This window comes from Molothrus ater, chromosome 4 (assembly GCF_012460135.2).
Source record: "Molothrus ater isolate BHLD 08-10-18 breed brown headed cowbird chromosome 4, BPBGC_Mater_1.1, whole genome shotgun sequence".
Lineage (NCBI taxonomy): Eukaryota > Metazoa > Chordata > Aves > Passeriformes > Icteridae > Molothrus > Molothrus ater.
Window position 1 is genome coordinate 43,288,711 of NC_050481.2, and position 16,098 is coordinate 43,304,808.

The 16,098-nt window shown below is 39.8% G+C and overlaps 1 protein-coding gene across 8 annotated transcripts in view; it reads right to left on the reverse strand.

Annotated features, from left to right (window-relative positions):
• MICU3 (mitochondrial calcium uptake family member 3) overlaps window positions 1-15,289 on the reverse strand; it is a 52,533-nt gene extending 37,244 nt beyond the window's left edge. For 4 of the 8 annotated variants that reach the window (XM_054514550.1, XM_054514553.1, XM_054514549.1 and 1 more), the window contains exons 1-2: window positions 14,965-15,289; window positions 2,484-2,637 (exon numbers count right to left, since the gene is read on the reverse strand). In XM_054514550.1, coding sequence (XP_054370525.1) covers window positions 2,484-2,637; window positions 14,965-15,258 — 448 coding nt within the window. In that variant the 5' untranslated portion in view covers window positions 15,259-15,289. The remainder of the gene's footprint in view (window positions 1-2,483; window positions 2,638-14,964) is intronic. The other 4 variants (XM_054514551.1, XM_054514547.1, XM_054514548.1 and 1 more) reach the window with 2 other exon arrangements.
• Window positions 15,290-16,098: the final 809 nt, after the last annotated feature.

Sequence of the window (16,098 nt, forward strand, 5' to 3'; positions counted from 1 at the left end):
ACATCGTATAACATGAGCTAACAGATTTTTCTTACAGCTCAGTATTAAGCTAAATTTACTACAGTTAGCACAAAGGGGAAAAATATAGTTCATCTTCTCTTAATTTGCTTTCTCAATATATAAATACATATTCAGATTATAAAAATGTATCAATAATGACTCTTAAAAATAATGTATGTTCCCAAATGAAAGCCTGCACCATAAAGGCAGAAAAAAGTTATTGATATCCTTTATTTTATTTTTTTTTGGTAATAAATGCCTGGAGTAAAAAGTTACATTTTATAAAGGAAAACATACTCTTTTCCTTTATAAAGGAAAACATACTCTTACCATATTAGTTAGTGTTTAATCAAAAAAGGAAGTGAACACCCTCTTGACTTTTGTAGGGTTTACATGATTTCCAAAGTAAATCAATCACAATAGACACCTTCACTCCATCACAAATATCATTCAGGCCTAATATTATTAGCTTTTCTATAAAGCAGACATAAAGAGCTTCTATTATTATACTTCAAAGGCATTTTTGCTTTTTGACAAAACTCAAGACCTTTCTTGTCTTCATTCATAAAAACCCCAGGTATACATTCTTTTTTTATTATGCAAAATATAGATGGTCTAGTATGTCAGCCTGAATGGACCCAATTATATACAACTTGCAAGTTATTTATAAAACTACCCCAAAAGTAAAAAATAAAATGTTTAGAATGTATTATTAGAAAAATTCCTTCCTTAAATGTAGTACTTTCAACAGAGCAAGACAGAAAATTGACTTGCCCGAGAAGACAAATGTTACTTTGGCAATGCTGCAGTACAAAGGTTAAAATTACCATAGTCAGAGATGAGAAGCTGGATGTGGCAATCTGTGGGTCATCTATTTCAGCTATTACTTCCTATTTATCAGCCTTCTGTCTCAATTTCCCAGACAACATGACCTGCACTAGAATGAAATGATCTACTTCTACTTAATTGTAATCCTTTAAAATAGTTATGTCAGCCATGTAATCTCTGATACCACAAAACCTAAAAGACACCCAGGTAAGTTTTGCTTTTGGTCTCAGAGGTGAACTGGATGAACGGAAAGGATTTTGATAGAAACAAGGTTTGCTACACTGAATTCAGAAGGGTGCCTGACTGTGCAACTCCAGATCTCTTCTCCTTTTCTATGAGATAAACAGAATGTCCTTATGAGCTTAATGATTTTTGGTTTGGTTTTGTTTTTAAAATCTAAATACTTGCTTTGTGAGAGGAGAAAGCAGAAAATTCATCAGCATGGAAAAATATTAATAGCAAACCATACATATAGTGTGGTCTAGCCAATCAAACTGTCATAAAACAGAGTTAAACCAAATGTTTTAATGGTGTCCAGTATATATAGCACAAATGTTTCATGACCATACACAGTGAAACCCAACTCCACACTAACAAAAAAGGGAAGAATTGAAGTTGTGAGCAGAGGAAATAGATAAAAAGTGCCGATGTGTATTTGTATTAACTTGTGTGATAAGCAATCTGCTTCCTCTCTTTTAACTGCAAAGCAAAAAAAATTGCTTTCTGGTAAGAGTTTCAAAGTTTTGCAAGTTTTCACCATCTAAGCTCTATCTTCTGTCTTCACTGTTACAATGAGATTATATCTTTATTCAAAAGTTACAGAAGTTTTGATCACTGATGTGCCATGACTGAATTCTTTCCTCTTGTTTCATTACAGTTAACAGAACAAAAGGGAAAAATCCAACATCTGCACAGAATTTTAAGAAAACTTAAGGTGGGTGATTATACATGTCACACCTGAGCAAAGATATTCCCATTCTCCAGAAGTTCTGTGCTGCTACCAATAAACTGCAAGCCTGAGGGCCAGGAAATCAAACTAGAGCAAAAAGGGATCACCTTACTATTTAGTCACTCTTTGATAATTAAAGCAAAGATTTTACAACAAATGGCCTAAAGTTGATAGTTAATTTTACATTAATTAACCCATGGTACTAACACTGGCAATGCTTAAGTGTAGAAAGTTGATCCCCTGGGGGACTATAACTCTGACTCAAAGCATGTTATTTAGCATGTTATTTATCATATTTCTAAATATGATGCAGTTGTATCTTATCTTTAGCCTTTTAGAAAATGTGTATGTTGCCTGCTTACAGAGGAACTCCACAAAAGAGGAAGCTCGAGCTGTACAGCAATACAGGCCTGCTCAGAAAGAAACTGTGTCAATGCAAATGGCAGAAATTAACTTGCCATCTTTCATGACTATTGAGCTGTTTGCAACCTTTAAGACAAGAATGTTGAACTAGCATACAGATGTTTACAATCTAGTAACAATCAGGACACTGTTTGTATGCATTTGGACACAATTAAAATTCTGAAGATGCAGTACCTTTTTACTACAACCAGAAACAGAAGTAGGAATCAAAAGCAAATGGGAAAAAACCATGCACCACAGACATTTTCCCTAGCAGTTTTAGCATTATGAAGGTCCTGCTTACGTTTGGGTTCATCACTGGTAACAGCCTGGATGAAGTCGTGTGGAGTCATGTATAGCTGTCCTTCAAATTCCAGACTGGCAAACCTACGAAACCGTTGCTCCCGCGGAGTTGCATAAAGGTGTAAATCTTCCAGGTCAGATCTGCTGTCTGTAACCTTCAAAGACAGAAGGACACAGTTTCAATCTATGAAAAAGGTTCTGATTTACAATTTTTTATTTACTATTTACAATTGTCACATTCACCATAAAGGAACTGTAACTGTAAAAGTGATAATTCATAAAGTCAAACATATCCAAGTATTTTTCTATGGTAAGAGCTGAAACTACAATTGGGATTTCACTGCTATCATTTTCAGTCTTCTACAACTTTAGCAACAATCTTTGGGTATTGAAATTGGTGGTACTACCCAACCTCAGAAGAAAAAATTAAAATAAAGAGAATTTCGGCTCCTGAATCATAGAAGAAGGGGAACTTTAACTCAAGGAAATCACTGTAACTTCAGCAGGCAGACTTCAAACAACTCTGCCAAATCTACTTCAGTTTTCTGATAGTTCCAGAAGAGAAGAGAGTAACACTTTTTCTATATTGCTTCTTAATATAGAGGGCAGCTGTTGATAGTAATAGGCCTCCGTAATATGATCCAGTGTAAAGCTACCATATCTGTGGGAACTGAAGAAGAGAAGAGCATAATTATAATTCCAGAGTTACGAAAGTATAATATAGCGTTAGGTTCAAATATTACGAGAGTCTGTGTCAGGAGTTTCTGATATATTTCCCATCCAGCTGATTTAAATGTAAACTTGGTAGTACAAAACTGTAAATGTTCTAAATTCTCCCATCTTTCTGTGGCACTGCCAAACCTTTAATAGAAAATATGCTACTGCTATCTGAAAACTCTTTTTAGACCATGAGGCAAACTCCTCTGTGGAATCATTATCTTGAAGAAAATGTAAGTATCAACATTTCTTCAGAGATGAAGAAACCAAACCCAAACTGATTCCTAGAAGGAAAAGCAATCATATAGGTAACTTCTCCCATTATGTTGAAATAGGAATGCAGCATCTCATCAATGAAATCTCCCAAGTTGCTCATTATTCCTGTAATTTAATAGAGTATTCCTAAAATTCTCCATCTGTCTAACTAAGGAACACAGAATTTAACTAATATTATGGTTTCTTTGAACAACTAAGAAAACCAACAAATGCACTTTATTTTTCGGAGAGGCATCTAAACCCAAACATAACTTGTAAGATGTCTGCAGAAGCTGTCCACTTAGAGATAACTGTCCTCATATAGAAACACAAACTGGTTCTTCAAAACCTTTCTAAGAACAGATTACAGATTTCAGCAATTAGAAGCAAAGACACATTTATACTGAGTAGTCGAAAATCTGGGCTCACTTTTCTTCAGCTTTTCAAACAGCATCCTTAAAAAACAAAAGATTGGTGAGACTACTGCAGTCAAAATTTTATGGCCTCAGTTGTAATTAGGAGATTAAATTAGATGTGTAGAAGAGAAACATCAAAAATTAACGTGTCTAGAAGAGGTCAAACACTTTCTATTTGGAAAAAAAAAAAACTTTTATAGGGAGCCTTACTACCTCATAGCTTATCTAGGACATTTTTACCAGCCTTCTATAAGGACAAAAGACTACTGACTGTGTATTTTTCTTTCTGTATTTCTGTAGTTCTTTTGAAGTCATTGCTCCATGGGTGTATGTGTGAAAATGTTTTGTTTCAATAGATGAACCTGTCAAAGAAAGTAAGATTAAGAGAAAGGTCGATACAATAATTTAATTTTCAGTAGACTGCTCTAAAAATATTCTGCACTCCTGCTTGAGAAGCAGCTCTAAACCCAGGCTCCATGGTTTTTATAATTTTCAAATGATTAATAATTAAATATAGGGAGAAAAAGACAGTCTAATGCCAGACCTACAAAGTCATTTTAAAATGACAGAAAGAAGCAGAATTCTTTTCTAATGTACCCACATGCAAGACAAAATATTTCTGTCCTACCTCACTTGAATATTTTGGTCTTACTGATCCTTCAGCAGTCCAGTGGCATTCAAACTATGCATTCATGTGGGAAATACACAAGTCAGTTGTTTTGATAGAACTTGTAGTGACACAACTGATTATCCCTGTATTCGAAGTTTAATAAGCTATCTCTTTTTTTGAAATGTATGTTATCACTATTAGAAATATGCTTGTGAATACAGTCAGATTGTAAACACAAGTAATAAAGCAATATGTCTGCAAAGTCAATTCTCAGAAAAGAAACAGCTTCCATATTACATACAGTGTATGTATAAGAAATTGTAATCAGTCACAATCAATCATACACAATCACAGAAATCTCCAGATAATGTAACTCTCAAATATCATTTCAGTTTTGATCACTGTCAGTATTTAGAGAGCATGTTGAGATTCCTGGCTCTCAAGAAATTCTCACTGTCTCAGGTACTACTGCTTAGTATTTCGCTTGAGACGCTCAGAAAAATATTTGCTAAATTCTCAGACACATATTTCAATATTATCTTAAGGACTCTATGCTACTACAAGTATAAAATAACATGCTGCAAACATGGAATTTTAAAGACATGCTTAAAATTTCTGCATGTCAGTACTCAGGTCTGCAAAGCCTTAATTTCTGCCTTGTTTTTCAATCCAGTTTCCCTCTGACAATATAGCAATGCCAGTATTTCATGCTCTGGCTCAAAATCATGGTGACCTGAGATGAATATTGCCTGCTCCCACAAATAGGAGTACCACCCTAAAGGCCCAATACCTGCATGACCTTGCTCTGGTGCTTTATGTTCACTTTTCCAAGCATCAAACTGGATAAGGGAACTGCTCTGACTGAGAACTTTTCTATTGGTGGTGTTATTTTTAAGTCAGATAGATGCCTGGGTCTACCCCACGAAAACAATTATTTGTTTCAAAGCCTAGGCCACAGGAACTTGCAGATTATGGAAAAAGAAAATACCACCTCTTCCAGCAGCAAGCTCCACCTACTTCAAGTGAAGGAAAACGGTGGGCTTAAACATTATTTTATTCCAAGGAGTAAAAACACCACTTTATTTTGAACTTGGTGGTTTCATCTGAAAGAATCAAAGCAACTTATTTCAGCTATTGATCCAACAGGAATGTAAATAAACGTAACCAAAGCTTAATATGTATTGGATCACTGGTCCATACACTAAATGCCCAAATAAAAGCAAAATTTGGCTACAGAAGACTCCAGGCACACAATCAGCAAACTGACAAATAAAACTTTCTTTGGAAATAATATTATTTTTTATCCAAATTTCTTTTCAGAGCTTTATTGCTTCTATTATGCTTAATAATTTATGTATCATACAGAACATTTTCTCTTGTATAAAAGCTGTAATTACTGAGAAGTAACAAATATTCTAATTAAAAAACAGGGCATTTTAAAGTATTACCTCAATTTGCACTTATTCAGGCATTCATTTAAGAAATTTATCTCAACACATAACAATGAAGCATCTTCTGTTTTCCTCAACATTTGCAAATGATAATGCAGTGAGCCAAGTATGAAAATCCTAGTGACACTACCAATTGCTCTTGATTGATTTATTTAATTATTTCACATTTACGCCCATCTTGGGCAATCTTACTGTAGAAATGGATACAACGGGCACATCTCCAATGAGGACAGGCTGAGAGAGTTGGAATTGTTCAGCCTGAAAGAAGCCAGGGAGACCTTAGAGCATCCCACCAGGACCTGTAGGGGGTCTGCAAAAGAGCTGGAGAGGGACTTTTTACATGGACAGGTAGAGATGGGACAAGGGAGAATGGCGTTAAACTGAAAGAGGGTTGAGTAAGATTAGATCCTAGGAAGATATTCTGTACTGAGAAGAAAAGAATGGTGGCCAGACTTTGGCACAGGTTGCTCAGAGAAGCTGTGGATGCCCTGGAAGTGTTCCAGGCTAGGTTGGACAGGGCTGTGAGCAACCTGGTCAAGTGGAAATTGTCCCTGTCCATGGCAGAGGAGTTGGGAACTAGATGGATCTTTAAGGTCCCTTCCAAACCATTCTATGATTCTTTGAACAAGACACAGAAAGTAGGTGTTGAATACCTCAGGGAAGGTACTGTTGGTGAAGGAGTGAACAAAATTCACTAAGTTCTGATTTCTATTTGAAGTTTCACGAGCTTATCCAGACTGAATCTCTCTGTGATTAGCAAGTATTTTCAAAAACTTTCATGAAAGCACATCTCTCTGACAAACAAATGAAGGTAGATTTTTTTTATGCTACATGTTTACTAATCCTCTTGGCAATCACGCCTACTAATTACTATGATCTTGTCTCATGTTACAATTCTCCGTCTTTTAAAAAAGAGACAGGCTCATTTCCATCACACAGAAAGTCACAAATCTCCTAATAGCAGTTTTACCTTAATTATAGGCATTGCTGCTTATGTATGCTTATGTGCAGGTTTACCTGCGCATGTACACTGACCTCCTTTATTAGAAATATAGGGGGGGAAATTCCACAGCTAAAACCAAGAATCTAGCTGGTAGACAAACTTTCCATCCTTTCAACTTCACAACTCAACAAGTAAACAAAAAGAGGCAAGACTGCTTATAAGATCTCATGAACGATATATCATCTTTTCCCTACTCTCAAAAAAATTAAGTTTTAACAGTTGTAAAGAAACAAATTACGGCATTCATCCTTCTGTACTTCCTTCCTCAAACTCTTGTAACTTGTTACTCCACATTTCAGCCCATCCTCCTGTGCCATACTCTTGCAGAAGGACTGCAGAGAGAACACAGCACCTGTTCTGGGTGTTTAAATCAGCTGAAGAGAAAAAATTATCTTGTCCTATATTCCTGCTGATCCCTAACACAGAATTGCATATACACATCCCTAATTCTCCCATGAGGGATATTTCAATGTCCTTTTTAAAATGGATTTAAAAGATTCAACAATTATATACAAACCATACTTGGACAAAGGAAACAGAGGGAAACATTTTTTATTGAAACAAGGTAAGTAAAAATTAAATTGAAGACCAAGTAGTAATTTGGAAGAATACTTCTCTGAAGGGAGAGTATCATTCTTCAATTGGGTGTGCTGTCATTGCCAATCTGTGCTACAAACATATTACAAATAGCCTAAAATATCTGTGAAAGGCCTCAAAAGTTTCAAATTTATTAGGAAAACGAAAATATGATGATAATGCTTTCTCACTAACATGTTTCAATGACTTAATATAATTACTAAATCTATTTTCTGCAAGTATTGTATTTAAAGAGGGCCACCTAAAGCTCTACTTGTAATAATACCACCACGTGTGTCACAAAGCAGTAATCCTTTAGATGAGTTTCTGACATTTTTAAGTCAATCAACTTTGAAAGCATTCCTTACAGAACCTCTTCAGAGTGACACTTCACAGAATATTCTCCTTCTATTCACAGCAAAAACTTGAGCAAAGAAAATCTAGACTTTTTGTCAAGCAAATTCAGTGTTCAAAACCCATTCCCATTTTGGGTTCATCTTTCATGTGCTGTGTCTATCAGTAAAGACAAGTCAAAATGCCCTGAAAATCTGGTGTTCTCACCAAAGGTCTCCATGTACTCCCTGAAGTTCCTTGAAGGACGGGCTAATCTATTTCTGGTCCCATGTCCATGTTCATTTACCAGCTGTCTTACCTCAGGAACATTTCCTTTCAGAATTTGGTAAAACATGAATTAACTGGTATGGCCTTCCAGTGAAACCCATGCAATAACTTTATATTGTCAGAACACAATGCAAGGCCTAGCACAGGGCACATTGTGACACTGAAATAGCTAAAACTTTGCAGTAGTTATGACACTGAATGATCTGAAAATATAAAAAAATGGCAGTAATATGGGCCAAATTCACTGGGAGTAAAGTGCAGAAGATAAAGCAGTACCTCATTACTCTTTTTTATTAAAAAACACAAAAGAAATGTTGTCAAGTGTGAGTCTTGTGTAACGTTAGGTCAGTAATAAGTCAGTTTTATTCTGTGACAAAAGATCTAGTTTTTTCATAGAGGTAAGCTTAAACGCCAGATACATGATTTTTGGAAGAGATTTGATGCCTACAAGCTCTGCAGAAGTAATCTGCAAGAATCCATTGCTGAAACCCAGAGTAATCCTCCAATTACCAGATTCTGAGAATATCCACAAAAAATGAAAAATTTTTTACAGAACAAATAGTTAAAAATATATATTCTGTGTGTGCATGTGAGGCAAAAAGCTCCAAGAGGATCACATAAAATCTCACAACTTTATTCCAAGTCAAATCAGTGTTCTCTTGCTTTGTCCAACTGAGATAAAGGAGAGTCTATTTTAGCTAAAGAAGCCAACGTTTACTACTAAAGATACATTTTGCTTGCAGTCAAAAATATGTTTGCTACAGTAGTTTAATTTATTTCAAGTGAGTAGCTTTCTTTGAATTTTTTGTTTGCAAAGTAATCTGTCTTCCATCAATGAGAATCTGTGCAAATTATTAAAATAAAAAGGTTTTCAAAGCAATGCAGTTTCTAACTTCCTTCGTTTATATTTGACTTCAGGCTTATTTAATATGCTCCCATGTAGATAAAAGTAGCACAATTCTGTTTTCATGCTGGGTGGCCAAAAGGTTAACCGTCAGGTTCCCAGTGTGGGAAAATCCCAAAGTAGACAAAATTGTTTTGATGCTTACTGAAGTTGTATTTCTAGCAGACTACTTAGATGTAGTACAGCCAACAATTCTGTTAGTTGATCCTGCTTCACTCAGATAAGGAATTTATTATATTAAAGTATTTACAAGCATAGGAAGCTGGAATGTGTTTAAAATGCTGCAAAAAGGCCATGTTCAGATATAACTCTGGCACAGGAAATCCTTGGGGTAACAGAGTAACTGATATAGCAGTCCTTCTTGCATTAGTTTCACAGGGACCCATTTCACCTATGGCAGTGCTTCAAGAAGCCTTAGTCAGCATGTACCTCCAGCCCCATATGTTCATATGCTTCACTGCACGCAACACCAAAACACACTAGTAGCTGGATCTGTCCATCTCAAACATGCACTATCCATTTTTAACATCATGAGGAACACAGAAATAAAGTAAAAGGTAAACCTTCCTTGTCCTTCAGCATGGCTCTCACCACAGCTGGCAAGCAGTATCCTTCTCAAGATTATGCTGATCAGGAACTTCAGATGGGATCAGCCAAAGAGCAAATCATCTTCATGCATTTGGGAACTGCCCTATGGCATGAAATGCACAATACTTATGAAATAGCATTTGCTGCAAGTGGCTTTTGGAAAAGTGATGCTTATGCATCTTTTGGAACAGCATCCTCTTTGAGCAGGCAGGAGAGCCTCCTCCCTAGGGGAGCTTCCCTTACTTTTTGGAGGTAAAGTTTTGTTCTTCTTTTCACAGAGATGGAAATACATGATGTAATACACTTAGAAATGTGCTGCTACGAAAACACTTGACCCTTTGATTATTTTCACAAAGTGGGCGTTTGACAGTACTGCTGAGTTACTAGGGAAAAGCCCTTTGGAAACACCCAAGCTATATAGCTTTCTTCTCCTGGAAATTAATGTGCCTTCAAGAAATGTGAAGTACACAGCCTGTGTCCACCTCTCCTTGCCCTGCTTTACATTCCAAAATCATCTCGGAAGGAAGTGATTCACAGACCATATCCCCAAAAACTAAAGAGAGGCCTGGAGTTCACTACCTTCACATAATGACAACATGATTACATAGAAGGCTCTTAGGAGGACAAAGATGCATCATTCGTATTTCCAAGACAATTTTAGCAAGTTTTGCTAATGACACTGAACTTCTGGAAGTAAGGAACTGGAAGACAAATATTAACTCCTATGAGGAACTCTGTCAAAACAACAGTTCTTTCAAACAGATTCTTGCTCTTCATAACCATCTCCTAAACTTTAAAGGAGCTGTCTGCTAGCAGAGCTCTCCCAGTCTTCACCAAAACCTTCAGACACAAAACTAGGAGCTCTGAGTGCAGAATTTTACTTTAGTTCTGAAATGTTCTGTGGCAAAACCCCTGGAATTAAAACTGCCAGTTTATTATAGTGTCCAAGACTTCACTCCAAGTAATCATATATAAAGCCCTCAGGTCCAGAGTTATTCTCAGAAAGCATCTGGGAAAGGTAATCCTGTAGGGAACTTAGCTTCATGCTGCTTCTGCAACAAATCTTACTTTCCACCAGAACACCTCAAGTGTTATACTTGGTCAAGCAAACATACTTCTGCACTGATCCCATGATCTTTGTCTGATCAAATAGTCTGCCACACCACAGACCCCACGCTGGTGACACATTTCAGAGCTTACTTGACTTTTGGCAAACAGCATTTTCTTACTTATCTGTACATAAACTCACAAATCTGTTGCTTATCAGGTTTCATACTTCAGCAATTTTATAGAACACAGAGACAGATAGGCAGACCGTTTTGACACTTTTGACATTGTTTCTATACAAGTCTCAAATACATTTTTTTTCCAGTTAGTTTCAAATGATGTGCCTCATTTTTGAACTGGTTAAAAAGGTTTCACATCAACATCTGTATAATCATCACTATTAGTCCTGGAATCTAAAACCCCTTTTAAAATTTCCTGAGTCGTAAATCTTAGAAACAGTAGTAGGATAAAGCAACCAACTATCAAGATACATCTTATACCTTTATACACTTAAATATTCTGTCACTACTGTCAAGCACTATTTCAACTCAGTGACAGAATCTGAAAAGTCAGCTGTAGGGATAGTAACTGGGACTAGCACAACTCTCAAAATACTTTCACAGGCCATATGAATATTATGTGGAAGCAGGTGGCCTGGCAGAAAAGACAGTTGTTCTTTGAGAGTCAATATGTAAATTAAATTAACCCCTGTTTTTTACTGTTTGGGAGTATCGGAAAACTACTCTGCTGTCCACTGGAGCTGTCTGGATGAAACAAGAAGGCCACTTCACTTATTACACTTTTACAAAAATTCCTCTGAGGAAGTAAAAAAGACATATGAGAGTTCAATACCAGGCATTGTACTGATTTTGGCTGGGATAGTTAACTTCCTTTACAGCAGTTGGTAGGGTGCTATGTTCTGGGTTTGTGACCAAAAGTGTGGATAACACAGAGATGTTTCAGCTGTTGCTGAGCAGTGCTGGCACAGTGCCATGGCTCATCCTGCTTCTGACATTGTCCCACCACTGAGTCATCTGGAGGTGCACAAGAAGCTGGGAGGGGACACAGATGGGACAGCTGACCCCAACTTACCAAAGGGAGATTTCATACCATACAAGAATTGTGCTTGCTAACAAAAGCTTTGGGGAAGACAGAGGAAATGGACACACACATTCAGTGCATTTGTCTTCCCAGGTCCCCAATACCTGTAATGGAGCCCTGTTTGCGGGGGGATGGCTGAACACCTGCCTGCCCATGGGAAGCAGTGAATCAATTCCTTGTTTGGCTTTATTTGCATGGCTTATTTTCCTTTGCTTGTGTGGACTTTACTCTGCTTGTTAACTGTCTCTATCTCAACCCACAAATTTTCTCACTTTTACACTTGCAAGTCTCTTTCCCATGCCACTGCTAGAAGATGAGGGAGTGGCTGTGTGGTACTTGGTACCTGCTGGTCAAGGTTAACCACAACACTAGAGGTGAGACAGCTGTAACTACCCTGGGTACCTGAATACTTCACACTGTGATACTGACTTCAGTTTATAACTCTGTTAACCTTTAAAAATGAAATTATCCACTATCAAGTAATGTTTCAGAATGGATTAAAAAAAAAAAAAACAAAACAGAAAATCTATGGCAGGACATAGATTTTCTCCCCAGAACATTTACAAAAATTTTAAGACTCTCAGTCGAGAGAGTTTATACAAATCCATATATTACAGCTGTCTTAAAGGAAAGAATTCCAGGTTTTGCAAGGGCTGGTCCCTTTACTATCAGTACTGGGGACTCTTTTAGTGGTTATTCTGAACCCCAGGGGTGATGTAAGAAACATTTGGTGTAATTGCTTCGACCAGCTGCTGTAGATCTCTATAACAAGACACTGACAGCAGAGACACCACTTCCTGCTTATCTAAGTAAATAGCATTTGGGAAGAGCATGCTGCTAGAGGAATGATTAAGGAAGAAACATGCAAATGAAAATATTAGGATGAAGTAGAAGAGTGTGGCTTGGATGGAGGGAGGAAAAAGAAAAACTATTGCATGATTTGCTTTGGTGGAAAGAAAAACAGCCTGAGACTGGAAATGAAATTGGGAAGAATTTTAGAAACTAGAAAACCCCAAACAGCAATGCCAGATGTATCAGGAATAAGGACCAAAAGCAACTGGAGAGGATTCCAAGATACTTGAGCCTCACCATTCTTTGTGGGTCAGTACCTGATAAAACTGTAAAAATATCCTAGCAAAACATGCATCACAGCTCCATTAAACTCATCTATACAGAAGCTGCAGGTTATAATTCTCCAATGATTGCTCTTAACACACTTGAGAGTAGATCCAAGAGCTCCAACCTTAATCCTAGTAAGACTGACACCTTTATGACTTTTCTTGACAGAATTTTCTACTTTCAAAGTTATCAGACTTTTTAAACTCTTACACACTATTCAAGTTGAAAGCTCAGCACTCAAAATCAGGAATTAAAACATTACTGCCCCTCAGGCAACACTAATTCAGCCTTCTAACAAAGGAGGTAACAATACAATACCATTGCAGAATACCATGAAGACCATTCAACACAATTTGAACACAATATCTGCATCCATTTTTCCATCTCTGGAGATGTTTTAGAAATCTGTAGTGAGAGAATTGGTGCTCATCACAGGTCTAGAGGGCAATTATAAATGGCTAACAGATAGAGCTCATGGTTAAACTACTCGTGGTAGTTCCCTGACTAGATTTGCTTTCAAACCATGGTCTTTCCCCACAAGCCATTGTGTGGAACAAGAGTCAATAATAAAAAAAGCACAGGAACCCACGGCCTCAGGCCAAAAATTTCACAGCTATTTGATCCTCATTTTTAGAGGGCTTTAATTGAAAGGTATTTTTTCAGGAATCCTGAGTACATAGGCATGAAATTGGAAATCAATTCAACCAATGATTCAAAAATAAAAGCCAGAAACATAAAACTAATATTCTCAGATGTCAGCCCGGACTTAGTCCACACAATCTGAATGGACATAATTTCAAGTTAATCTTTCAAATTTTCTGCTATGCAAATAGAAAACCAAACTAATTAAGAGCCCTTTGCCATACAGGAGCAAGGTGTTTCAAGACAGTTACTGCCTACACCTATCTATGCCTATTTTTTAAAAGAATAGGTATACATAGGTATAACATTTTCTAACTATTTTTTAGCTTTACATTAATCAAAATACAAACTTAGATCTTAATTTTCAACCTCAATGCTTTTATAGTGATGTGTATGAAAATTCATAACCATACGTCCCAGTAAATTAACTGACTTTCAAAGGTACAGCAGCAGTACTTCCTTTTAAAGAAAACTGACCATTAAGACTGGCTAAGTAAAACAATGTAAAGTTTTGTCAAATCAAAACACTATGAAAAACTGAAACAGTACTCTGTGCCACAGTAACACACTCCAGATACAGCACCATGAATAACCAAAAATATCAGATTCAACTTCCCGTCATAGGGGATGCCACCAACAGAATCTGCCTTTGAGCTAACAATGCAGGGCAAAAGGGTGAACACATCGTACCTAGGCACAAGACCTCCACTGCAAAAAGGTAGATCCTGTTCTCAAAGCAGTATGAAATAAACTCGGTATAGAGAAAGCAGGCCATTTGCACCACTGACTTCCAGTGTTAGCAGATGCCACTCTGACAAACCGCCTAATCACAGCTCTTGACATTTTAAATTAAAAAACCCCAACCCTACGATTACCATATATTACATCGGCTGCGGTGCAGGAGTTCATCCTTATCAGAGGAAACTTCATTTTCCAGGTGAACATCAACTGTTTCTCGTTACCCCTGCTTACTCAACCGGTCTTTTCGCTGACTTGATCGAACTGAACCGTTATTTGTCACAACGCTGTCACTTCTTAGGAAGTTCAGTGTCAACCTTTCACTCTACAGGAAATTTTGTATTAGAAAGGTAACTGCCCTAAGCACAAATCGAAACTCAGGGTTTGCGCTGCCAGGAGCTGTTCCATTTGCAAACCAGCGTTTTCTATTAAAGAAAGACTCGACTAGGACAGCACCGGAGGCGAATCGCAGGGCTCACGCTGCGAGGCGCAGCCAAGCGCCCGCGGCCGCGCTCCGGTGACAGCCCGGTCAGCTCTCCCGATGGCTGACAGCTCCTGCCGGGGCCCTGCCTCGCCTCCCGGCCCGGGGCTGGCTCCACGCAGGGTCACCTCTGCGCCACAGCCCGGGGAGCGCCCTCCCGGAGAGCGGCCCCGGCAGAGCCGGCTCCCCGCGAAGGGGCGCGCACACACCTACCGTCACCGTCTCCTTGGCAGCGGCCGCCACGGGGATGGGGAGCAGCGCCCGGGCCCCGCCCGGCTCGGCGGCTGTCGGCTCCCGGGAGGGCTCCCGCCGCCGCTCGGACAGCCGGTACCCCGCGAACCCGGCGAGAGCCGCCCCCGCAGCCGCCCAGCCCAGCTCCCGCCGCCACCGCCGCGGCCCCGCCGCCCCGGCCCCGCCGCCGCCGCCCCAGAGCCGCCGGGCCGGCGGAGCGCCGGGCGCGGGCCCCAGGCGGCGGCGCCAGCGCAGCAGGGAGCGCAGGGCGGCCATAGCCCCGCTCCGCCCCAGCGCCCGGCGCACCGAGCCCCCGGTGCCGGCAGAAGCCTCGCGAGAAGCGGGGAAGGGGGTGGGGAACCGAGCGGGCCCCGCAGTCGCCGCCCCGCCCCGCGCCGCTGCCGGGCCGCACGCGGGCGCTGCTCCGCGCTGCTCCGCGCTCCCGGAGAGGCGGCGGCAGGCGGCGGGACGGGCTGCGCCAGAGGCGGGGCGCGGCCAAGCTAGCGGAGATACGAGGCGGGCAGACCCAACGCGGGGATCCGGCACGGAGCTGGATCCGCGCAGTGTGAGCACAAGTGCCGGGCAGGGTGATGCGGGGGAACTGCCGTGAGCGCGGCAGAGCCGTGCGTGCCCCTCGCTGCCTTCTGCCCGCACACCGGGGCCAAGTGTGCTCCGCATCGTGCCCAGAGCCTCGCCGCGTTACTCCACGGCCTTGCTCCCGGGGCAGCGTGCCGCACCGTGCCGCGATGTGTCCTTGCCATGTCAACAGCCTCTCCTCTGATAAATATTTTTGGCGACAGGTAGCTTCCTTAGCATAATCAAGAGCTCGTTGAAGACCAGTTGTGAAAGTTGAGCATGGTCCTTTGTCCCTGCTTGGTATTGGTGGGCAATAAATCTTGTCAGGCATTTCATGTTAGGGCATTCTTCCATGGTACAACCTGCATCACAATCTACATTAACTTGAAACTTTATAAACTGCACACAAACATTTCAAGACACAGCACACCTTATGGCATTTTTCTTTTTTGCAATGGTTCAGTCTTAATCTTTTTCTTCTTTACGTAAGTACATTTTACCCAAGTTTCAGCCACTTATCCTTTCTCTCCCCCCCCCCGC